The following is a 26,665-nucleotide window of genomic DNA, read 5'->3' as shown; positions in this document are numbered from 1 at the left end:
ATTTTATTTTCTTTCCCTTTTCTCTTTCTCTTTCCCTTTCCCTTTCTCATTCTCTTGTCCTCCAGAAATCACTGTCAGGAAAAACTAGTAAAAAAGAAAAATAGGCTGTTGGTATAAGGTATTAGGTATAAATTATCTTCAAAGTGTGATTTTAAAGATACAATGAAAATCAGTGTCTATTACTTTTGTGTTTTTTAAACCTGTGTGTTCTCCGAGAAAGAGAACACACAGATATGGTCATAAAGTGGAAGGGAAAACCATGGGCTATTCTACTTACTCATCTGTAATTTGTGACCAATCACTTTGACCTCTCTGAGCCTAAGTTCTTCACCTGTGAAGCAGGGGCAATGTTCCCTCTCATGCCTGCTTACTCAGTGCTTATGAGGACACAGCAGGTAAAATAGCTGGAGAGATTTTGTAAAGTCTAAAGTAAACACTAATGTAAATAGTAAATGATAATGTAAACAGTAATTATTATATTTTGTTTCCTCTTTGTTATACCCATAGTGGACATTCAGTAACTATTAGAAAAATATTAACCATGAATTTTACCTAATTAATTCACCTAGTAGTCATTGAAAACTTATTAAGTGCCTTTCTTTGGGATTGAAATGAAAACTGACCTTTTCCAGTCCTGAGGCCACTGCTGAGTTTTCCAAATTTGCTGGCATAGTGAGTGCAGCACTTTCACAGCATCATCTTTTAGGATTTGAAACAACTCAACTGGAATTCCATCACCTCCACTAACTTTGTTCATAGTGATGCTTCCTAAGGCTCACTGAAGCCAAATGAAAAATATGGAGACAGAGTTTGGAGAAGATAGAAAGGTGGCTTTAATTCCCAGCTGACGGAGATGGGGACACAGTAGGCTCATGCCTCAAGAACTGTGGCCCGCCCCCCACCTTGAGTTGTCTAGTGGCTTATATAAGTTGAAGGCTCGCAGTCAGGAGTCAGTGATGAGGGACAAGTGTTAGGATTTTGATTTCTTCCTCTTTCTTTGCTTCAAAGACAGTCATAGGTTGACATCAGTAACCCAGTAATTGAGTCTGGCAGTTCAGTGGTTCTGCGGTCTTCTTTCTCATATGTAACTACAAGGGGACGGGTATTGTAAGGGTAAACACCAAACAGAGAGTATATTTAGCATAGCGTCAAAGGCATCACAAAAGTGTGATGAGTAGCTCCTGAAGAGTTAGGGGGCAGGAAAGCAAACTAAGTTACAGATATGTAGAGTTGCTGCTGCTGCTGCTAAATCGCTTCAGTCGTGTCTGACTCTGTGCAACCCCATAGATGGCAGCCCACCAGGCTCCCCCCTCCCTGGGATTCTCCAGGCAAGAACCCTGGAGTGGGTTGCCATTTCCTTCTCCAATGCATGAAAGTGAAAAGTGGAAGTGAAGTTGATCAGTCGTGTCCGACTCGTAGCAACCCCATGGACTGCAGCCTACCAGGCTCCTCCGTCCATGGGATTTCTGGAGTGAGGTGCCATTGCCTTCTCCAATATGCAGAGTTAGGAGCAGTTAAAGTAAAAGAACTAGGGATGTTCAGGCCTGCTCATGGTTCTCTTTACCATTTTTGTTCATCTTTATTCTCAGGAAAGGGAAAGGAAAAAAGTCATTCCTCTTTTTTTTCCTTTTCACTGCGACAGTATCATGTTGGGGAGTGGGTGTGTACTGAGGTCATCATTTGTGGAAGGAGCCTAGAAGGGAGTAACTTCTGATGTTGTGGAGTCTAAGAAGTACATTACAGAGATGAGGCATTTCAGACATACATATTTTCATAAACAGAAATGGAGAAAAGAAAACTCATCTTCTCAGAATGAACAAAGACACGGATTTGGAAAAATCTGGGAGAAAGAGGCAAGTTGTTTGTTGAAACAGCAGACTGAGAGAGTGTGTATGTGTGTGTGTGTGCACACACAAGTGAGAGAGAGAATGAGCTATACCTTTAATTGTTGATAAAATGCAGCTGGAAATGTCTGTTACAAATAGGTCTTGGAGGGCCTTAAATTATACACAAAGAATTTTGTGTCCCTGGTGGTTCAGATGGTAAAGAATCCGCTTGCAGTGAGGGAGACCTGGGTTCAGTCCCTGGGTCAGGAAGATCTCCTGGAGGAGGGCATGGCAACCCACTCTAGTATTCTTGCCTGGAGAATCCCCATGGACAGAGTAGCCTGGCGGGCTACAGTCCATGGGGTTGCAAAGAGTCTGACGTGACTGATCAACTAAGCACATCTCTGGAGCAATAGGCCACTAATCATTAAAACAGCTAAATGGCATGATCAGAACTGTGTTTTTTGCATGTAACTCTTAGGAAAACATAATGTGAGATATTATCGCAAAATATGCAAAATAACTGAACTAGAGTAGAATGCTGGAGATACAAAGTGTATAGAAAATGAGATGTTGCTAATATGAGCCTACATCCTTCAGTAACTATTAATTAGGGGAGGAGTTTGCAATGAATGAGGAGTTTGGACTTGCCTGGTGGCTCAGACGGTAAAGCGTCTGCCTACAACTCGGGAGACCCGAGTTTGATTCCTGGGTCGGGAAGATCCCCTGGAGAAGGAAATGGCAACCCACTCCAGTGTTCTTGCCTGGAGAATCCTATGGATGGAGGAGCCTGGTGGGCTACAGTCCATGGGGTCACAAAGAGTCGGACCCGACTGAGCGACTTCACTTTCACTTTGCAATGAAGAAAGAATATACTATGAATTGAAATTACGTAGATGGAAGGATTGTGAGGATGTGCCATCAGCCCAAAGAGAGCCCAAAGATCAGGGACTCAAGTGTAAAAATTAATAAATAGAAACCTCAATTAAATGGACTTGGGACACCAGAAGGGGGAGCTCTCAGGCCTTGGACCATAGCAGAGCCCAGGAGGAAGAAAAGGACTCAGCCAATGAAAAGCCATGGGTTCTTAGCTTACTATAGTCCTTCCCAACTTCCTTTTCCCCTCTATGGAACTGTTCTTCTCTTGCCAAGGTGGAATTTGCACATGGTGCACCATGATTGCAGACCCATGATTGCAATTCTTCACTGATTGCAAACAAACCCACCTTTGCTGGAGAAATATAGGGTAGTTGATTTGCTAAAGGCCAACAAGTATGTTGTTATGGGCTCCCCTCGTAGCTAAGTTGGTAAGTAATCTGTCTGCAATGCAGGAGACTCAGGTTCAATCCCTGGGTCGGGAAGATCCCCTGGAGAAGGAAATGGCAACCCACTCCAGTATTCTTGCCTGGAGAATCCCATGGACAGAGGAGCCTGGCAGACTACAGTCCATGCGGTTGCGAGAGTCGGACACGACTTAGCGTCTAAACCAGCAAACCAGCAACAAGTATGTTACAGTAGAAATTAAATAGGCTTTCTAGTCAAATTGACTAGTGTTAAAATCCTGCCATTTATATGCATGTTGTCAACAAACAAGTTACCAAAACTCTCTGAGACTTGATTCCTTACCTAAAAAATGGGAATAATAATACTACTTAGTTTACATGATTGATGTAAAGAATCCCTGTTGCTTAATCTCCTTGGCATCCATCCTCCACTTCTTCCAGCAGCACACCCAGCTTTCATTTTGGAATCCACCTACTCTTCACTCTCAGATTGTGAGCACGCATGATCTTCCAACAGGCAGATCTGATTGGCTCAGGGATGGATATGTGACCCAAATCGGTCTATTGAGAGTATTATGGCTAAACTCCGAGGCTTTTGTTTGTGAGTAGATTCTCCACAGGCTGTGAAGCTGAGAGTTGGATACAAAGTTTAGAGCTGCTATAACCCTCTTGCCACCTCAGAGGAGATTCTGAAACTGTGCAGTACAGTGTTTGGAGCCCAAAGATGAAGCCTTCATAGCAAGAGATACAGAGAAATGGAACCACTTGAACATTGTATGAGCCCTTGTTGACAGTACTTCCCCAAATCGGCCAGGCTGATGGACTATTCAATTATGTGAACTTCAGAAAAGGCTAAGTTATGTTCTCTGTACAATAATAAACACTGCCCCCATCCCCCAAAAAAGCTTAGGGGCTTATAACAATAAAGATTTATTTCTCTCTTATGCTCCATAGAATGGCTGCAACTCTGCTAGATTATTTTTGATCTGGGACTCAGGATGATGGAGGAATCTCTGTTTGGAAAACCACCAGTTGTTGTAATAGAGGGAAAAGAGAGCAGGAAAATAAGTACTGGCTTTTAAACCATCTACCTGGCATATGCTTCCTGCTTACATGTCATTGGCCAGAACAAATTCACATACTCAAGCTTGATGCCATAGTGTGCAGAGAGACAGCAAATGTTTTTGAATAACAGTGCAATTTACCAATAAGTTTCCCTTTTGCTTAAGCAAGCTTAGGTCATATTTTCTGTCACTTGCAGCCAGAAGAACCTTAACTGAGAAAAGCCGGTGAAAGAGTTAAATTAGATATTTTATTTAAAGTAGCCAACACATGATAAACATTCAGTAAATAGGCGCTAAATACTATTTTCAAGTGCATGAACACAGACTAATTGAGAATTATATCTTTCTCAAAAGTTCTCAATTTCTTTAATTTATTCACTATCACATTTATTGAGCTCTTTTTAAGTGATGCGCACTGTGCTAAGTGGTAGGGACATAAAATGATACATTTACAGTTTAGTTCTCCAGTAGATTTCTTTTTTAAAAAAAGAAATAATATGAGGACTTGGTGTCTCATGCCTGAGGAAAGTGATAAACATTTAGGAAATTACTATTCAGAGAAAGGTTATATATGGCACGCAATAAAATGAAACCAAAAGTATGAAATCACCACTCATCAATCCATTTGTCTAATACATACTTATTAGCCTCTAATATGAGCTAGACATTATTGAGTTAGAAAAGCAAATAACATTTATTGTCATCTTTAGAGAACTTAAAATGTAGTAGTAAAGAGAGGTGAGCTGAGAGTATAAAATGGATGCTGTCATAAAAATAAAATAATGCAGACGATGGCTAATGCTGATGGCCACCAATGACTTCCATTTTGCCAAATCTAAAGATCAACACTTAACCTTGCTCAAAAAGCAACTGACAGAGTTAATCATTCCCTGATTCTTCACTTGCTTGTGCACACTCCCCTTCCGGGTTTTCCTCTTAGGATCAGTTCTCTGTTCCATGCTTAACACACTTTTCCCCAGGTGATCTCATTCAGTCTTCTGGCTTTAACTATTATTTGTACACTGATGATTCCCAGTTTTATGACCACCTCAACTTCCCTCCACAACTCCAGAATGATTGATTTTATTGCCTCCTTGTATAACAAGCATCTCACAGTTATTACCAGATGGGACTCCTGATCCATCAGTCCCAAACTGGTGCCTTTCTCAATATTCCCACTCGAGTAAAGCCTTTCACCTCAGTTGCTCAGGCCAACCTTTAAGTAATCCTAATCCCTTTTCTTCTTTCCTCTCACTTCCAATTCATCAGCTAATCTGTAGACTCTGACTTTTAAACCATTTTGAATATGATCATTTCTTCTTTTTTCCCCTCTTGGATGTCACCTTAGTCTTGGATTCAGCGTCATACTCCTATCATGGACTCTGACAGTAGCCTCCCCTAGCTGGCTTTTCTGTTTCCACTTCTGTTCTATTATTTTCTACATGGTAGCCAAAATAATTCTTTTGATACTAAAGTCAGATCATATCATTTCTCTGTTCAGAAGCCTCCAGATGCTCCACTTCACCCTCCACCCTTAGATACAAGCATGACTAATTCCCTCCTTTCCCAGATCCCCTTGACTCTGCTCAAATGCCACTTCATCAGAGAGGTCTTCCCTGATATCTTATTTTTTAAAATGCTAGTGCCTTCTGTCCTCACCCTCTATTCCTGTTTTATTTTTCATGTTGCCACTTGACATTATACAAAATATTTATCTGTTTATAAACAAAAGAAAGTAAGCACCATGAGGACTTTGCATTTCCATGGCCAAAGACAGTTTCGATGAGGATTGACACGCAGATACTTTTATAAGTACTCTAGACATTACTTTAACACGCTGTATTATCTGTTAACGTTATCCTCACACATCAGATTTGCTGTATTATTGTCTGCATTTCATAGACGTGATAGCTGAGACACAGATTAGGTAAGTAACTTGCCCAGAATCACACAGCGTTTAAGTGGTTTAGTGAAGTGAAGTCGCTCAGTCGTGACTCTTTGCAACCCCATGGACTATAGCCTACCCTCCATCCATGGAATTTTCCAGGCAAGAGTACTGGAGTGGGTTGCCATTTCCTTCTCCAGGGGATCTCCCCGACCCAGGGATTGAACCCGGGCTCCCGAATTGCAGGCAAGCACTTTACCGTCTGAGCCACAAGGGAAGTATCTAAACGGTTTAGCTAGGATGCAAATTTAGGCTCCATTCATCTGCTCCTCTGAACTTGGCGCTCAAGTTTGATTCTTGAAAGCCGTTCGCCAGAGGCGACGAAGACGTCATGTCAGTGTTGGCGGGAGGAAGGGAAGGCAGGCGGAGGGAGAGGGTTGGGAAGGGAGGAAGAGGGAGGGAGCGCAGGGAGATACCATCGAAGGCGCGGCTCACCCAGCCTGCGGTTTCCTGAATATCAGCGCGCCCTCGTCACTAGCCTTTGGGTGCTGGCTAGCAGAGCTCACGGATTCGGGTAGGCGGCCGGGGCGCGGGAACGCGATGTACTTCTGCTGGCGCGCTGGCAGCCGAAGGCCGCTGTGGGAGCGGCAGGTGGGTGCTGGCGGCAACACGCTACTGCAGGCGGCCAGTGGGGAGCATCACTCGCTACTGCTGCTGAGCGACGGCACGGTCCAGTCGTGCGGGGACAACAGCCGAGGCCAGCTGGGCCGGAAAGGCACGCCGCGCGGGGAGCAGCCAGGTGAGCTCCTGGACTCAGATGCGGGGCAAGGGGTCAGGCGGGTGACGGTGCTGGAGCCGTGGGTCTGCTGGACCACAGGCGAAAGGAGAACGGGGTTCCGCGCTGCCGGAGCGCAGGTGCATCGGTTTCGTTTCTTTCTCGCTCCTCAAGTGAGTTTCGGTTTCCAGTATTATCTTCGAAAGGAAACCGAGAGCAGAACTAACCTGGACCGCGTTCCTCTGAACAGAGATGCCTTTTGAGACCTGTCCTTAACTATGCGAACCTCTCTGGAACAGAGTGACCTTCCCAACGTGGTTTGTGGTTTGAACACCGTAACTCCTTCCGAAATACTCTTAAAATAATGCATACTAGCATTTTGCTATTATTGATTATTGTAGAAACACAGGAAAAGAAATCGCTTATTAGTCTAACACCCAAAGACAACTCCTTACATTTTGATGCATCTCTTTTTAGCCTTTTTTTCCTATTACATATTTAATCTTTATAAAATTATGTCTTTATAAGTTTTGTATATGCAGATTTATATAACTTTGTAACTTGTGTTCTTCATCAAGCATAATACCACAAACATTGCCCTTTTATTACGTATTTTTTAAAAATAAATTTTGAATTGTTGCATAATGTTCTAGGCTCTGACAGTGTAACTATTCTCCTTTTGGGAAAATTTGGTTTTTTCTCATTGGGGACTTTTGTAAACAATACTATGATTGACATCACTGTAAGTAATGTCACATTTCTGATTATTTACTTAAGTTCTAAGAATTATGTCTGGGGGGGGGAAACTTTTCCTCTACCCTTTTAGTTCTGTCCTGAGGACCTGTGAACTAAATTGACAAAGGCAGATTAAGGAGGAAAAAAAACCTTACAGTTTTACTAATATGTGTGCAGGAGTTCACAAAAAAGAAGTGGTTAGACTTAGGAGCTTATATGCCATTTAACAAAGGGTAGAGGGTTTGGGTTTTGAGGAATGATCAATTGTGGAGAAATGATTTTGAAATATATGGGGGAAACTAATGAAATTTAAGGGTTATTTTACTTAAGGCTGTCTAAGCAATCTTATCTCAGTACCAACTCTGGTGATGAGTCACTTTTCCTGGCATGAAAGGGGGAGGCGGGTACACCTTCACAGGAGAAATTCATGCCTCATTTATGTTTTTAAGTTGATAGGGAAAGGCAGAGAACTTCCTGCATCTATTGATTCTCAGTTGCCTTCAGCTCAAAATCATCCTTATGCCATAGTGGCATGCTTTGGGGTGATATATCCTGATCCCCTTCAAGTGGAAGTAAGGGACAATGTGATCCTTAAAGCCAAATTCTTCTCTAGCAATGAGGTACCAGGTTCTACTTCTATGAGTGTTTGCATCTTTGGAAATTTTATTTATTGTTGCACAGTTTGAAAACTAAATCACTGAAAAGAATAAGATCACAAGACTAAAAAAAAAAAAAACTTAAGCATTAACAAAGACTTGACTGGTAATGATGTGCTTAACTCCAAACCTCTAATAATTCAGACGAACACTTTGGGAAAACAGCTTAGATTGTCTTGTAGGGAATAATGCTCAGTGTTTCAAATGTGGGCATATTTGACCCATCCAGAGGCATATTAAGTAACTTGCCCAGAGTTTCATTGTGAGGGCATCTGGCATCTGCCTCTCATACTCAGGCAGGCTCCCTGCCCATCTCTTCCTGAGCAGAGATTCACTGTTCTCACTGTTCAGGGCTGGGAAGTCAGAGGAGTGGAGTAGGGGTGAGCCCATCCTTTCTCTGGCTCCCTTTATCTGGCTGAGCTTTTTACTCCACCATCACAGAGAAGTGTTAGACCAAGCATCAAGTCCTTACAGCTTCTGCTCCTCCACATGCCCATCCTTTTAAATAGTAGCAATATTCCATAAAGTTGTGCCACACAATGAGCCTATTTTCTTCTCTCCTTTAAAGTGGACTTTAGGCCTTGATTTAAAAGTCACTGGGAGAGATGAGACATCCCAGTGACTCTTCCTTTTGAAGAAAAGTACTTTCTTAAACTTGGTATTAAATTAGCAATCTTGACGTGGGTTGTTTTGTTTTTGTTCCTAAAGAACGAATTCCGGCATTGGAAACTCTGCATGTTGCTCTGGTGAGCTGTGGAAAGGAGCACTCCCTGGCTGTCTGTCACAAAGGAAGGGTCTTCGCGTGGGGAGCTGCTTCTGAAGGACAGCTGGGAATTGGGGAATTTAAGGAAGCAACTTTTATACCTAAGTACGTATTTTAGTTTGTTCATTTAGTGTTTTTGAGTTTCATGTGCCAGGCACCATGCAAGATTGCCAGGGTCCAAAGATGACTATAAACAAACACTCTACCTAACCTGAAGGGTTACAGTGTTGTGAGGGAAGGAGGCAGGGAAAATAACATATAACACCAATTATTACTTAATTAGAATCTGTGAAAGAGAAGGGCCACATGATGTGAGAACCTGTGATGCTTTGATCTTAATCTTATGTACAGGAATAACACTTGGACCTCCAGAGTTAGTATAAAGATTATTTTAAAGTGAAAATATTTGCACTCCAGAAGATTCACAGAGATATCTTATTTGACTAAAACAGGGCCTCCTGAAAATACCGCTGCCATTAACCCTCCTTTGAGGGAGTTTCCTATGAATTCAGCTGTCTTGAAAATAAAATGCCCAATTAGCATTAAAAAACCCAATAGAAACGTCCATACTCTACCACTGAAGCCCTAAAAAAAAACACCCTTTTGCTAAGTTAATATATATAAACCTCTACTCAGGTTATTGTACAAATTTTCCATTACTTGGGAGCTCCTGTCTGCACATATAAACTTTTTTGTCTTTTTCCCTGTTAATCTATCAACAGTTAATTTGCAGGTTCCCCAAGCAGAGAACACAAGTTGAAAGAGGAAAGGTGTTACTCCCAACATAATCTTTTGGCCCAATATTAGGCCCTTGGATCCTAATATTTTACTTAGTAAGATTGGGGGAAAAATCATATCCTCACACACAGCTTCCTAGGCCAAATAATGTGATAAGCAGTCTGAACTGTGTGTTCATGAATTACATACACTGAGAATTTTCAAAAAAACATGTTTTTTAATGCTAGGAAGTTACCTCTTGTTACCTTCTCTGGTCATGAAATTGTATAAGAGACGGCTGTGGCTTGGGGGAATGAGCATTGAACTTGTAAAGAAAAGCCCAAGGTTTGAATCTATTCTGTAGTTTGATACCAGCTGACCTCTTTGAGTTCACCTAGGTTCAACTGTTTAAAATTTCTAATAGTTACGTTCTAATCTACAAAAATGGCAATTTAATAAGAATCAACCTAATAGTATCTTTATCTCACAGGGCTTTAGGCAGGTGATGTAGGTGACAGTGCTCCATAAATTCTAAAACCCTATACTATATGTGTATGAAGAAATTTATTTTTCTTTTAGGTTGGTAAGTATAGTATAAAGGTTAGAACTTTATACAATGCACTAAAAGCCCAATAAAAATCACTTTTGCATTATATATTGTTTTGGATTCTGCCCTGTATTTTTATACATGTTGATGTCATGTCAAAAACAGTTTGAGGGCTTTGGGATAAATGTATTACAGAAATGCAAGAAAGTAATTTAAATATCTGTAGTCCACTTGGTGACCCAATCTGAAGAAGGATTAATAGATTTTGTATCATTATTATTATAGGAAGATAAAAACTCTGGCTGGTATAAAAATTATACAAGTTGCCTGTGGACACTACCACTCCTTGGCATTATCAAAAGGTAAAAAAGTCTTCTTGGATCTTGTAAGTGTCATCAGGAAGTAATTTTTTGAATACAAATAATACCTGTTGAGTTTTAATGCATTGGGGTGCATTTTAATGCATTTAATGTTAAAAAGAAAACTTAGATATAATAACTTGTAGAAATCTGAAGTGTGTTAGCATTTCTCTGCGTAGATAATTAAGCATTAGAAGAGCTTGATTTTTTACCTCTTGTAAATGATCTATCTCTAGTCAAATTCAACATATAATGTTGTTCACCCCCACCCCCACCAGTCATTCCACAAGTATTTATTGAGTGCCTACAGTATTTCCAGCAAAGAGGATATAGTAGTGAACAAACCTAAGACTGCTTTCATGAAGCTTGTATTCTGGGAGATGTAGGGGAAGTGAGCCTTAAACACACAGACGAATAATTGTGTCGTGTAATAGGGATAAGGATGTGAAGAGAAGTGAGACAGGACAAGGGGACAGAGCGAAGGGGTAGGTGGAGGGAAGGGGTCTTTCTACTTTATAAAGGAGCTCAGGGAAGCTATCTTCATAAGGTGAGATGTGAACAAAGACCAAAAGGAAAGGAGAGAGAGAAAGATGATGCTAAGGCCGTGGAATGATCCAGATGCAAGACCATGCCCAGCAGGGTGCTCAGGAGCAGCAGAGGGTCTGGAGAGGGAGAGAAGGGAGCCAGGGGAGATGCAGTCTGAGAAGTAGTTGTGGGAATCCTGGTGATGTGGGGCTTATGAACCGTGGTAAGAATTGGCCTTTTATTAAGTGAGAAAGCAAGCTCTTGAAGGGTTTTATCAGACATGTTTTTAAAAGCACACTCTGGCTCCTATTGAGAGAAGAAACTGCTGGGGGCAAGGATGTAATGTGGGAGTTCAGTGATATGCTGTTGCCATTTTCCAGGAGAGAAGTAATGTTGACTTGGCAGGTAAGGGGGTAACAGTGAAGTGGTGAGAAGCAGTTGGATCCTCGATAGATTTTGAAGCAGAGACTTTCGTATTTGCTGGGTTGAAGCCTGTAAAAAAAGAAAGAGGAGTCAAGGATGACTCCAAGTTTTTAACCTGAGCAGATGAAAGATCATGGTTATTCTTAACTGGGAGGGAAAAGAAGAGTGGATGTTGTTGGAAGAGATTTTTTAAATGTGACCTTGACCATTCACTTTGCCTTTAGTAAAGGTATTCCTGTTTTATTCTCTAAAGATTTTTAGAATTAAGGTGGTAGTTTCTCCTTGAATTTGGTATTACAGTATTTTTGCAGTTCTGAATTTCTCCTCTTTGCTTTTGCAGATGGCCAAGTGTTTTCATGGGGGCAGAACAGCCATGGACAGCTGGGCCTGGGGAAGAAGCTCCCATCCCAAGCCAGCCCACAGAGGGTGAAGTCCCTAGAGGGGATCCCACTGGCACAGTTGGCTGCAGGAGGAGCCCACAGCTTTGCCCTGTCACTCTCTGGGACTGCATTTGGCTGGGGAAGCAACAGTGCAGGGCAGCTGGCCCTCAGTGGGAATAATGCCCCAGGTAACGAGCTGGTCTTATAGGAAGTTCTTCTTTCTTTCTATTTGGAAGACCAGTTCTGCAAAGGGCACTCTCAAAGGTTAGAACAGTGGTTCTCAAACTTTGGGACACATTAGAACCACTTAGGGAGCTTTATTAACTTTTTTTTGATTCCTGCTATAACAAATCACCACAAATCTAGTGGCTTCAAACAACATAAACTTATTATCTCATGGTTCTGATGCAGGCCTCCCTGGGCTAAATTGAAAGTGTCAGCAGGGACTTCCCGGAGGAAGACAGACCATTTTCTTGCCTTTTCCAGCTTCTAGAGGCACTTACACTCTTGCCTTATAGCCCTCTTTCTTCTTCACAGCCAGCAATGGCTGGTGAAGCCTTCTTCAAGTCACGTTACTCTGACAATGACTTTTCTGATCCTCTCTTCCTCAGTTAAAGGACCCTTGGAACTGCATTGGGCACAGCTAGATAATCCAAGCTGACCTTCCTATTTTAAGGTCAACTGATTAGCAAAACCTTTTTAACTCCTCTTTGCCATGTCTTCTAACATATTCACCTCTGTGTGCTCAGTCGTGTTCAGCTCTTTTTGTGACCCCATGGACTGTAGCCCACCAGGCTCCTCTGTCCGTGGGATTATCCTAGCATGAGTACTAGAGTGGACTGCATTTCCTCCTCTACAGGATCTTCCCCACACAGGGATCGAACCTGAGTCTCCTGTGTCTCCTGTATTGCAGATGGATTCTTTACCACTGAGCTCTGGGAAAAGAACTTGTACATCTTTGGAAGGCCATTATTCTGTTACTCCAAGAATGTTTAAAAATCCCAATGCCCAGGTTGGACCCCAGACCATTGAATTAGAATGTCTGGGGAGGGAAGCCAGGCATCAGTCATTACCAAAGACTGCACAGGTCTTGCACAACAAAGTTTGGGAACCCTTTTGCAGACGATTGCCAGCAGTAGGGGAAACAACCAGTTCCTCTGATAGTCTTTCAGCAAAACTCACTGTGATGTCTTCCTGATGAGCCCCTCTGTTCAATTCTTTACATGCAGCTCATGTGTATTTAGCTACTGTTACATACCAGTACCAGGGCTTCCCTGGTGGCTCAGCGGTGAAGAATTCACCTGCCAATGCAGGAAAAGCTGATTCAATCCCTGGGTCGGGAAGATCTCCTGGAGAAGGAAATGACAACCCACTCCAGTATTCTTACCAGGGAAACCACATGGACAGAGGAGCCTGGCAGGCTACAGTCCTTGGGGCAGCAAAGAGTTGGACTCGACTTAGCGGCTAGATGACACCATACCTGTACCATGCTGATCTCTTACATCTCATTTCATTTAACTTCATCAACATGAAGTGGGTCCTCTTATTTTCTCAATTATTATTGCATACTTGCAGAACACCTATAATGTGACAAAAATGAATGCAGCATAATGGAAATATTATTGGGAAGTGGGGTCTTAAAGCTTAGCTTTCTTGGCCAATAGTCTTAGTCATTCCAGAAAATTAAATATTTTCCAAAAATAAATACTAAAGGACTGCTTTTCTTTTCCATTGCAGGATTTTCTTTCTGTTTTATAATACTTCTGATTGTTCACATTTTAAATTATATTGATGAATTATAATAAGATAACAAAATATTAAAATATATAAAAACTCTTGATATATGAGTATTTCTTATACTCGAGAGATTCTGCTTTCTTTCCACAGTTCAGAGGTATAAGCCTGTATCAGTTGGTGCACTGAAGACTCTCGGTGTGGTTTTTATCAGCTGTGGTTATGAGCACACTGCAGTGCTTACCCAGGTAAACCAAAACATCTTGAGAGATATATATATATATATTTTTTTTTTTTTTTTTTTGCCATACCTTGTAGCTTGTGGGATCTTAACTCCTCAATCCGGGATCAAACCTGAGCCCCTGGAAATGAAAACACTGAGTCCCAACCACTGGACCATCAGGGAATTCCCATTTTCCTATTTTTTTTTAAATCCCAGAGAAATGTTACCATAAGGTACATGTACTAATTATTGTGGAAAACAATCTATGTATCAATATCTGAAGACACCCATTCAGTGTACAAATCTCTGACGAGGAGAAGTTAGCCAAGCCATGGAATTTTTAAGATCCTATAACAAAAGCTAATTTCAGCTTCAGGAAATATTTTTAGATATTTTAGAATCTCTTATAGATTAGGAGCCAATCCCTTTAGCAATTATTCTGTCATAATGTAGCTCTACATATGAAAAATATTGTAGAAGCAACAAAGTAATTTTTATAGGTTTCAGTGGCCTACATTATAGACAGAACATTCTATGTTCCATTTCTTACTTGGCACAATTATGAATCAGCGTCCTAAATGTCTCCCTCCTCTTCTTATACTGATCATGCAATACATTCCAACAAGATGGATTCTCTCCATAGCTGTAATGAATAGACTTGAAGACTGTTTGTGTGGTTGAAACATTTATTTAAAGCAAAATATCTAAAATAATTTATATTTTGTTTGTTTTAAAAATATGCTTGGATTATATTATCAGTTGGCAGGAGAGAGCTAGAATTGTTTTAATCCAGAATCATCTTTTGAAAAGAGATTTATTTTCAGAGAAATGATCAAATAAATAAAGCAACCTTATATTTTAGTGTTAGTGTTACTCTTGAACCAGTTAATTTCTCCATCAATTCTTTCTACAAACACATAGTAAGTACCTAGTTCTGAAGGGAATGCCAGTGATTTTTCAAGTTTAATATGTTAACTCTTTATTCACTAGTAGAAATAATAAATATAAGACCCTTCTTCATATAAAGCTTATATTTACCATAGTGCTCTCATAAAACTCTCTTTTGGCACTTAATCTTTTTATTTTTAATTACACTTTTAGCCCAAAATTAGTCTGAGCCTTCCTTTTTTAAACAGGATGGGAAAGTGTTCACATTTGGAGACAATAGCTATGGACAGCTGGGACACGATCCCACTGCTGAGAAGAGGGGTCCACAACTTGTGGAAAGAATTGAAGGCCTCGTTTCACAGATAGATTGTGGAAGGTAACAGGTTTTTTTAAGTGTGAGTAGAAAGTGGTATATTTTATTACTTAGAAATAACTTATATGAAATGTTTTGAAACCTTAAAACCCTAAAATATGTGATTACTCTTTTTATAGATCATTTTCCTTTCTGAAAATTTACTTCTTTCAAATATGGTTTAATTTTTCTGTTTTTCTTCTTTATTTTAGGCATTTCTTTTATTCTGTAAGAATTTATTGGAAATGTCCTGGGCATAGACCACCTTACTAAGGTTCTAGGGTGAGGGGAGTTGGTTTATAACAAAAATAGTGGTGCTTGTCTTCTTGAGTTCATTAGACAAAATTAACCTCGTGCAAGTAGAAGATGATGTATATTTGCATGTGCATTCTGAGTTTTGCATAACCTAATTATGAGAACTTTAAAAGAATTTTTTATTGGAGTATAGTTGATGTAAACTGTGTTAGTTTCTGCTGTACTGCAAAGTGAATTGGTTATACATATATCATTCTTTTTTAGATTATTTTCCCATATAGGTTATTACAGAGTATTGAGTAGAATTCCCTGTGCTATACAGTAAGTCCTTAGCTATCTATTTTATAGTGTGTATGTATCAATCCCAATCTCCTAATTTATCCCTCCCTATGAGGACACTTTGACTATTATCCACCCAATTAGTAAAAAGAGCGAAGGACAAAAAGAACTTACATTTAAAACACAAATGATAGAAACCATAGTAAAGACCCATGAATAATATTCTGCCTTTAGGGTTGGTATTAAGTCACTATTCACCCTCCATTTGTTTAGCCATACTCTCTGACATTGTGATAATGGGGTCTGGGTACTTAGTATAAGATAAATCTGTTATTTTGTGTTGAGACATAATCTTTCTCAAAAAGCATGACTCATTATAATAAGTCTTCATAATATTTTGTCTTCTGCAGTTATCACACCCTTGCATATGTCTATACCACTGGTCAGGTGGTGTCTTTTGGTCGTGGACCAGGTTGTACAAGCAGCTCACCACATCCGAGGGCTCTGGCAGAGAGCTCTGACATTAGCTGCCTGATTTCTGCTAACGGTATGAGTGATCCCACGATTTGTGATTTTGTTTTAATTGATGTCACTGGAGGAAAAATATTATTCAGTTTCCTTTCAAAGAGTGCATAGAACTGTGGTTCTTTTGGTACTGTTATCTTTGATTTGTGGCATATGCATTTTTTTTATGCAATGCTTCCTGGAATATTAGGTAATTTTTTCTAAAGATTAAGGTAATACAAAAAGAATCAGTTGTTTATGCTTCAGAATAGCACACTTTTATTTTATTTTATTTTTATTTATTTTTTAATTGAAGGATAATTGCTTTACAGAATTTTGTTGTTTTCTGTCAAACCTCAACAGAATAGCACACTTTTTATATATTTAATCAAACCTCTACTAAAACACACTAGCCTGGTTTCATTATGCAAATGCATGAAAAATTAAATTTTAAGATAAGGGAATATATAATGTGTAATCTGATCAATAGTAATCTTTTATGCTGTTTGTAGTCAAAATCTATTTAGAAGCCAATGAATAAGTAAATTTAGCTTGGTAGTACATTAGTTTTTTTAAAAAAACTTTTTAAAAGCAATTTTAGGTTTATAATAAAATATTTATACTTTTTACATCTAAAAAACAGTAAGTATGGATTTATGACTTTCTTCTAGACCTTGCAGATGTTCAAGTCAAACATATTTTTGCTGGAACATATGCCAACTTTGTGACAACTTATCAGGTATCTATTACAATTTCTGTTTCTTTTAAAAATCATCTTTTCTTCTGGATTTCATGGTGGTATTTGAAACATTGTGTCATTTGTATATATTAAAATTTTTTACTAAACTAGTAATTTCCTCTGTTAGAATGCTTCTTTTAAAATATTACGTAATTCTCACTTCCTCATTTGAATTCCCAACAGATACCAATGGTGATAACAATGACTAATGCTAATTTTCACCCATGAGTTAGCAACCAAAGTACTATAAACAGATCAACACATTTAATCCTCAAATCAACTCTGGTTGTTATTATCACTCCCATTTTACAGATGAAAAAACTGAGTCTCAGAGACATGGACTTGCCCAAAGTTATGCTGCTGAGAACTGACAGAGCTGGATTCAAACCCAAGAAATCCAGCCCCACCATTACCCACCATGCTCTAGCACCCTAATTATTAACAATCCTAATTATTATCTAGCAATCCTAATTATTAACAGAGACGTTTATATTATTATATTTCTGAATGAGTTCTGAAATGGTTTCTGAATGAGTTCTGAAATGTTGTAGAGAGAAAAGATATACATAGTTATTTTAATAATTTGTACTTTTGTTCTATTATTAGGAATGTTTGAAACAACACTCATATAGACTCTTACTGTATTCTCTGGGATGGAAAACTTTAAGAGGCAAAAGTCTGTGCTGCTGGGGATAGTCAGGAGATTGTGCTTGGTTGCTTTGTTATAGCTGTTCTATCAGGCTCCTGTCTCAGGCTCTGCTCTGGGTCCTTGGGGTACAGTGAGTAATACACACAAGTATATCCTCATTCATGGCATTTGGATTCTACCAGGAAGTACAGACAAGAAGCACATAAATACAATTTTGTTAGAGAGCGACAATTGCTCTGAAAAAAAATAAAATGGGCCATTTGAGACTGATGAGATGAGATGGGCTTCTTTAGAAGTGTCAGTCAGGAAAGACCTCCCAGAGGCTGTAACATTTGAATAGAGATCATAGCCATGCTTAAGTCCACAGGAGGAGCATTCCAAAGAGAGGGACCTGTACATAGAAAGGCCCTGGGGCAAGAATAAGATTAGCATGAAAGTGAAGTCACTCAGTCGTCTGACTCTTTGCAACCCCAGGACTGTAGCCTACCAGGCTTCTCGGTCGATGGGATTTTCCAGGCAAGAGTACTGGGGTGGGTTGCCATTTCCTTCTCCAGGGGATCTTTCTGATCCGGGGATTGAACTCCAGTCTACTGCATTGTAGGCAGACGCTTTACCCTCTGAGCCACCAGGGAAGCCCTTGTTTGAGGGACAAAAGGGGGACTATACTCAGACAGAATATGGTAGGAAAGTGTGAAGAGATATGAGCTGGAGTCATATGGAAATAGGCTTAGTTATGGGAGATGAGGTTCATTTGAAATGTCCTTGGAGAGGAGATCTAAAGTCTTAGTTGCATGTTCAACTCTGGATCTCAAGGAGGATGCTAGCACTGGAAAATAAACATGATAGTTGTTAAACTACAGATTGTTATTATGCTAGAGGCTTGGATGAAAGGTCACCTGGAGTGAGAGTAGAAATGAGAAGAGCAGGGGACACAATCCAGCCTTGAGGGACTTCTCCATGAGGAGGTCAGGCAGTGAGGCAGGGTCAGAAGAACTGAGAAGAACCAGTTTCTGAGGTGGAGAGACCCAGAAGAGGGTGGCTCATCAAGACAAGAAAGTCTTTCCAGAAGGAGGAAGTGGCCAAACCTGACACATACTGCTGAGAGGCCAAGTGAGATGAGCACAGAGTTTGTTTTTGCTTTGTCAAGACTGAGTCGTCTCAGGGGACAGAGGATGAAACCTGACTGAATGGGATGGACATAGAATAGAGGGGAATAAGTGGAGGCAATGACTGTGACAGTTCTGAGAAGTTTTGTTGTGAAAGGGAGTAGAGGACCTTGGGAGGTTTTTATTGTTAGGAGTGGTGATGTTAAGGTATGTCTGTGTGCTAATGAGAATAATCCAGTTCAGGAGGAAAAAGTGATAATTCCTGAGAAAGAGAATAATTGCAGAACTTATGTCCTAGAATAGGTGTGAGGAAGCGGGGCCCAGGGTCCAATGTAGAATAGAGGGCTTTGAACAGAAAATCTTATTCTCTTCTGACGAGGAACAGTGGAGGTGAGGTAGGCTGCTGGTAGGAAGGCAAGGTTAGGTCTTGCCTGTTTCCATTTTCTCAGTGATGTACAGTTCAGTTCAGTTCAGTTCAGTTGCTCAGTCTTGTCCAACACTTTGTGACCCCAGGGACTGCCGCACGCCAGGCTTGCCTGTCCATCACCAACTCCCAGAAAACTCATGTCCATTGCATTAGTGATGCCATCCAACTATCTCCTCCTCTGTCGTCCCCTTCTTCCACCTTCAATCTTAAGCATAAGGCTCTTTTCAAATGAGTCAGTTCTTCGCATCAGGTGGCCAAAGTATTGGAGCTTCAGCTTCAACATCAGTCCTTCCAGTGAATATTCAGGACTAATTTCCTTTAGGATGGACTGGTTGGATCTCCTTGCAGTCCAAGGGACTCTCAAGAGTCTTCTCCAACACCACAATTCAAAAGCATCAATTCTTCAGTGCTCAGCTTTCTTTATAGTCCAATTCTCACATCCATACGTGACTACTGGAAAGACCATAGCTTTGACTAGATCGACTATTGTTGGCAAAATGATGTCTCTGCTTTTTAATATGCTGTCTAGGTTGGTCATAACTTTTCTTCCAAGGAGCAAGTGTCTTTTAATATTATGGCTGCAGTCACAATCTGCAGTGATTTTGGAGCCCAAAAAAGTAGAGTCTATCACTGTTTCCATTGTTTCCCCATTTGTTTGCCATGAAGTGATGGGACCAGATGCCATGATCTTAGTTTTCTGAATGTTGAGTTTTAAGCCAACTTTTTCACTCTCCTCTTTCACTTTCATCAAGAGGCTCTTTAGTTCTTCTTTGCAGTCTGCCTTAAGGGTGGTGTCATCTGCTTATCTGAGGGTATTGTTATTTCTCCTGGCAATCTTGATTTCAGCTTGTGCTTCATCCAGCCTGGCATTTCACATGATGTGCTCTGCATATAAGTTAAATAAACAGAGTGACAATATACAGCCTTGATGTACTCCTTTCCCGATTTGGAACCAGTCTGTTGTTCCATGTCCAGTTCTAACTGTTACTTCTTGACCTGCATACAGATTTCTCAGGAGGCAGGTAAGTGTTCTGCCCGTAGTCCGAGTCCCCGGTCGGAAAAGAAGACTCCTCGAAACAATGCAACTTGCAATAGGGGAATTTATTACTGACTCGAGCCAGGGCCTCCCGCCCTCACCAGGTGTGTGAGGACGAAAGGTCCCGAGCCCCAGTTATCTAGGGTATTTATTGGGTCAAAATAAGCAGCAGGTAGTTGGCGCAATCGGATTGGTTACACAGTGGGTAGTTGGCATAAGCGGATTGGTTACACAGTTGCAAGGTAATTTTTGTTGGCCCAACGTGGGGCTTTCAGCTTTCCCCTGATAGGTTCCCTTTTTCTGGCTAGGCATATGTTGATTGGCTGGCTCCAGGAGGCCTGATAATTATGTTACCCCGGGAAACCAGGCCTACTCCTAATCTAGGCTGCCTGCCATGGCGTTAGCCGTGACAGCCTCACAGTAAGGTAGTCTGTGAGTAAGGTATTTCCATCTCTTTAAGAATGTTCCACAGTTTGTTGTGATCCACACAGTCAAAGGCTTGGGTGTAGTTAATAAAGCAGAAGTATATATTTTTGTGGAATTCTCATTGGATCCTGTTCGATGATCCAGCGGATGTTGGCAATTTGATCTCTGGTTCCTCCGCCTTTTCTAAATCCAGCTGGAACATCTGGGAGTTCATGGCTCAGGTACTGTGAAAGCCTGACTTGGAGACTTTTGAGCATCACTTTGCCAGCATGTGAGATGAGTGCAATTGTGCGGTAGTTTGAACATTCTTTGGCATTGCCTTTCTTTGGGATTAGAATGAAAACTGACCTTTTCCAGTCCTGTGGCCACTGCTGAGTTTTCCAAATTTGCTGGTATATTGAGTGCAACACTCTCACAGCATCATCTTTTAGGATCTGAAATAACTGGAATTCCATCACTTCCACTAGCTTTGTTTGTAGTGATGCTTCCTAAGGTCCACTTGACTTTGCATTCCAGGATGTCTGGCTCTAGGTGAGTGATCACACCATCATGGTTATCTGGATCATGAAGATCTTTTTTGTATAGTTCTTCTGTGTATTCTTGCCACCTCTTCTTAATATCTTCTGCTTCTGTTAGGTCCATGCCATTTCTGTCCTTTATTGAGCCCATCTTTGCATGAAAAGTTCCCTTGGTATCTCTAATTTTCTTGAAGAGATCTCTAGTCTTTCCCATTCTATTGTTTTCCTCTATTTCTTTGCATTGATCACTCAGAAAGGCTTTTTTATCTCTCCTTGCTATTCTTTGGAACTCTGCATTCAAATGGGTATATCTTTCCTTTTCTTTTCTGCCTTTAGCTTCTGTTCTTTTCTCAGCTATTTGTAAGGTCTCCTCAGACAACCATTTTGCCTTTTTGCATTTCTTTTTCTTGGGTATGATCTTGATCACTGCCTCCTATACAATGTCATGAACCTCTGTCCATAGTTCTTCAGGCACTCTGTCTATCAGATCAAATCCCTTGAATCTATTTGTCACTTCCACTGTATAATCATAAGGGTTTGATTTAGGTCATACCTGAATGGTCTAGTGGTCTTCTGTACTTTCTTCAATTTCATCTGAATTTGGCAATAAGGAGTTCCTGATCTGAGCCACAGTCAGTTCCCTGTCTTGTTTTTGCTGACTATACAGAGCTTCTCTATCTTCAGCTGCAAAAATATAATCAATCTGATTTCGATATTGACCCTCTGGTGATGTTCATGTGTAACGTCTTCTCTTGTGTTGTTGGAAGAGGGTGTTTGCTATGACCAGTGTGTTCTCTTGGCAAAACTCTGTTAGCCTTTGACCTGCTTCATTTTTTACTCCAAGGCCAAATATGCCCTTTATTCCAGGTATCTCTTGACTTCCTACTGTTGTATTCCAGTCCCCTGTAATGAAAAGGATATCTTTTTTGGGTGTTAGTGATACACAATCTTTATCTAAAACTTGGAGAAACAGAGGATGATCGCTACAGGTTTAGGAATAAAAAGAATGTGTGCAATCATGTCTCAGAGTGAGAAAGTGAACATTGTGGGAGATTACTAGACAGTATAGAGTGTCCATTTGAAATCTGTAGTCCTAGGCTTATGGTGAAGTCAGCACAGTTTATTTTTTCCCGCTGATGTTAAGCTGCTTGGATTCCTTTGGAGTAATTCAGAGTTGAGACTAACTACAGGTGGACTTTTCCTAGGTGACTCAAGACAGAAGACTTAGAGGTATTTGTAAAGGACTGATTATAGTGCTGACCATAGAATCTAAGCTGGGTAAGAAAGACATGAGGAGGGTGATGGATAATGAACAAACAATAGAGTTGACAGATTGGAGTGCCCAATGGCCTCAAAAAATGTTGGAGTGGGTTCCACTGTCAAAGTAAGTGTCTTAGTCTGTTCTGGCTGCTATTAACAAAACACTGTAGATTGAGTGGCTTATAAGCAAAAATTTATTTCTCACAGTTTTGGAGGCTGGGAAGCCCGGGATTAAGATAATGGTACATTTGGGAATCCCCTAGCAGTGCAGTGACTAGGACTTCATTCTTTTCTTGCCGTGGCTCAGGTTTGATCCCTGGTCAGGGAACTAAGATCCCACAAGCCTTGCAGTACGACTTAAAAAAGATGACAGCACATTTGATGTCTGGTGAGGGCCTGCCTCCAGTTTATAAATGACTGTCTTCTCTGTGTATCCTCACATGGCAAAAGGGGCAAGGGCAAAAGAGTTCTCTGGGGTCTTTATAAGGACACTAGTACCATTCTTGAGGGCTCCCCCGTCATGACCCAATCACCTCCCAAATGCCCTACCTCCTAATACCACCACAATGGGGGTTAGGATTTCAATATATGAACTTAGGGGGGAAACGCCACTGCCCCCAGTCAATTCATGTCCTTTCTACATGCAGAATACATTCATTTCAACCCAACAGCTCCAAAGTCTTAACTCATTCCTTATCAAAGAATGTTAGACTGGGAGTACCATGGTGAAGTCAGTGAAGTAGAAGGATGATGGATGATGATCAAAGAGGAGTATGTTTCCAATAGATACTTAGAAGGCAGAACAATTATTGATAATTATAAAGGATAGAATATCACCTGTATCTGGGGGCAATCCACTAGGAGTGATTTTGCACCCCTGGAAACATTTGGAAATGTCTATTGTCAATTTAGGTTGTCGTAACTGAGGGAGGGCCATGCGTGTTGGGGTGGCTGCTACTAATGTCTAATGGGTAGAGGCCAGGGATGCTGCTAGACATCCTATGCTGCACAAGACAGATGCCACAAAAAGGGTTATCTGATGCAAAATGCCGACTGTGTCAGTTTAGAAACCCTGGTCCAGGGCCTGGGTGGCTACGATGGAGCAGAGGGGAAGAGTGCAGATAAGGTCAAGAACTGAGAGGTCATGGAGGGAAATAAATTGTGTTCATTAATTCTGAAGTTGCCAAGAATGACGGAAAGAATGGTGACAGTCATGACTGTGCTGAGGAAGACAGTCAACAAGATGCCAAAGTTTTCAATTATTGAAGGGTAGTGCCTAGGACTTTAGCAGGTGATTATCGTAGAAGAAAGGGAGGCACGTGGTATAGTCTGATGTCACGTGCTTATAAAGAGCCGAGATTTTGAAGAAGAAAGTAGAAGAAATGATCTGTGACTGCCAATACAGAGCACCTCATTGTCCTGAGGTTCCTGGGATGTTGGAGGAAAAAAACTTCCTTATGACTGAACTCCAGGGGACACCCAGGACTCAGATCAAGAAAGTGAAGGGAGTTATGGTTATACATCTTTCTCAAGAGGTCTTTAGTTAAGCATTAAACAAAAGTGATGCAGAATTCTCTGATTTATTATAAATTTAGCAAAAGCAGAGGTATAATGTGGAGTCATAGTACTGATGTCTTTCAAATAATATATTAAAGACAGATTTTTTTTTTCCAGATAGTGATTTCTATGACACCTCTGACTGAACCATTTGGCTTCAAATACTGTAGAGAACCACAGTTCTCAAAAGTGTGGTTCCCAAATCGGCAGCATCAGCATCATTCAGGAATTTGCTCTATATAAATTCTTGAGCTCCACTCCTGACCATTGAATCAGAAACTGTGGGGATGGGCCCTGCTTTAACAAGATCACCAGATGATTCTGGTATAAGTTTGAAAACCCCTGATACAAAAGCAAAACTCTGTGGATGATTAAAGGGCAGAAAGAAGTTAGTCTTTATTGAGTACTTCCTATAATCAAAAGGCTTTGTGTACCTAATGTATTTTAGTCTTAATGGGAGCCCGGAGAGGTGGTTATTGTTAACTCATTTTTTAACTGTGGTAAAACATACATAACATAAAATCTGCTATTTTAACCATTAAAAAATGTACAATTCATTGATATTAATTGTACTCACAATGTTGTACAGTCATCACCACTGTTTTGCTCAATGGCTTAGTCATGTTTGACTTTTTGTGACCCCATGGACTCTAGCCCACCAGGTTCCCCTGTCCATGGAATTTTCTAGGCAAGAATACTGGAGCGGGTTTCCATTTCCTATTCCAGGGCATCTTCCTGACCCAGGGATTGAACCTATGTCTCCTGCATATCCTGCATTGGCAGGCAGATTCTTTACCACTGCACCACCTGAGAAGCCCAACCATGACCACTAACCATCTCTAAAACTTTTCATCACCACAAGCAGGAATTCTTTATTCCCCCTCAAGCAGAAATTCTTAACCATTAAATAATAACTCTGAGTGCTCCCCTACCCCTAACCCCAGGTACATTCTAATATCCTTTCTATCAATTAGCCTGTTTCATATAAGTGGAATCATGTTTTTATATTGGGCTTATTTCACGTAGCTCAATGTTTTCAAAGTTCATCCATGTCGCAGTATGTGTCAGAATGTCCTTCCTTTTGTGGCTGAGTCATATTCCATATGGGCTTTCCAGGTGACACTAGTGTTAAAGAATCTGCTTGCCAACGCAGGAGATATAAGAGATACCAGTTCAATCCCTGAGTTGGGAAGATTCCCTGGAGGAGAAAAATGGCAACCCACTCCAGTGTTTTGCCTGGAGAATTCCATGGACAGAGGAGCCTGGTGGGCTGTGGTCTGTGTGGTCTCAAAAGAGTTGGACATGACTGAGCAACTGAGCACACAATATTCCATATTCATCCATTGATGCTGTTGCTGGACATGGATTGTTTCCATCTTTTTGGCTATTGTAAATAATGCTGCAATGAATATTGTCATACACATATCTGTTTGAGTCTCTGTTTTCAATTCTTTTGTGTTATTTCATTTTTTAAATGATAAAACTAAGGCTCAGACCAAGCAAAGTGGCCCAGGCTGGGAAATGGAACAGCCAGCCAGTCTGATGACAAGGCTCCTCCCACCAAATCCCACTACCTGAGCAGGTTCGATCTGTCTCCCACCTGTGTCTTACTTACTACTTGGTGTGTGTGTATTTTCCTGATCATTCTTTCTTTTTCTTCCTAGAAGGATACTAGTTCCACCAGTGTTTCCAGGAAAACCCTGCAAGAAATAAGCCGAATTAACCAGTCTCTGACAGAAAAATGGATGGCAGTGGCAAGAGGAAGTATAGAAGATGAAGTGGCTAAGAGGTGGCTCTATCTGATAAAGTAGAAACCACTTTTACTTGGTTCTGAAGCCTTGGTTCATTTTATCCTAGACATAAGAGAGAGGGTTTGGCTTTGTCATGAAATTATTTGCATTTTAATCTTTATTTAAACCATCTTTAGTTTGAAGAAGTCATTGACATATTCACTGGTTCATCATTTGTTTAACAGGGCTATATTGAAGATGTCCAATGTGCCAGGTACTTTGATAGGTGAGGGAAATGCAGGAGTGAATAAAAACTGCTTTCTGTCTGTCCCACAAAGCCTTGCCCAAGACTGACTCTTTTTATAGCTTCATAGTTTATTCTCTGGAGAAGGCAATGGCACCCCACTCCAGTATTCTTGCCTGGAGAATCCCAGGGATGGGGGAGCCTGGTGGGCTGCCGTCTATGGGGTCGCACAGAGTCGGACACGACTGAAGCGACTTAGCAGCAGCAGCAGCAGTTTATTCTCTGCAGCTCCACAAATTTCTGTTTTCAGAAGGCTGGATTTTATTTAAATCTAGATGACTTGATCAAATCAGCTATGAAGGATTTTGATGAGATCTAGCAGACCATGCACAAAGTATAGCAAGAATTTGGAATACTCTTTTAAGAGAGCAGTTATTATTGTTATTAATGATTCCACATCACCAGTTATATACTGAGTAAGATAAAAGGAAGGTGCTTGTAGTATGTTGTGACTTAACCTTATTTTATTATTTTTGCAGTGAAATTAGAGTGATATTTTCATCTCCTGCTTGTCTGACTGCAAGTTTTTTAAAGAAGAGGTAATGTTTATATTACCTTTATTTAGAGAGGCTTACCTTTATTTAAAACACTAGAGAATATTTTAAATGAAATATTTAGACTCAGTCATTTTAATTTGTGAATTTTGTTATCTATGAACCAAAAATCCAACATAGAAAACTCCATGGATTGTTACAGAATTCTTCTGTTTTACAAAGGAATTTCCCATTGGACTACTACAA

At 40.5% G+C, this 26,665-nt stretch overlaps 1 protein-coding gene across 1 annotated transcript in view; it reads left to right on the top strand.

Moving 5' to 3' along the window:
• Positions 1 to 6,475: 6,475 nt before the first annotated feature.
• The window catches only part of LOC133071725 (probable E3 ubiquitin-protein ligase HERC6), a 52,563-nt gene continuing 32,373 nt past the window's right edge, over positions 6,476 to 26,665 (top strand). The window contains exons 1-10 of the mRNA XM_061164423.1: positions 6,476 to 6,857; positions 8,933 to 9,092; positions 10,537 to 10,613; positions 11,899 to 12,126; positions 13,826 to 13,920; positions 15,032 to 15,159; positions 16,080 to 16,216; positions 16,845 to 16,912; positions 25,559 to 25,680; positions 26,405 to 26,464. Of these exons, the coding sequence (XP_061020406.1) occupies positions 6,659 to 6,857; positions 8,933 to 9,092; positions 10,537 to 10,613; positions 11,899 to 12,126; positions 13,826 to 13,920; positions 15,032 to 15,159; positions 16,080 to 16,216; positions 16,845 to 16,912; positions 25,559 to 25,680; positions 26,405 to 26,464 (1,274 nt within the window). The 5' untranslated portion in view covers positions 6,476 to 6,658. The remainder of the gene's footprint in view (positions 6,858 to 8,932; positions 9,093 to 10,536; positions 10,614 to 11,898; positions 12,127 to 13,825; positions 13,921 to 15,031; positions 15,160 to 16,079; positions 16,217 to 16,844; positions 16,913 to 25,558; positions 25,681 to 26,404; positions 26,465 to 26,665) is intronic.

This window comes from Dama dama, chromosome 17 (genome assembly GCF_033118175.1).
Source record: "Dama dama isolate Ldn47 chromosome 17, ASM3311817v1, whole genome shotgun sequence".
In the NCBI taxonomy this organism is placed as follows: Eukaryota; Metazoa; Chordata; class Mammalia; order Artiodactyla; family Cervidae; genus Dama; species Dama dama.
This window is presented reverse-complemented; position numbering and strand designations above follow the sequence as displayed.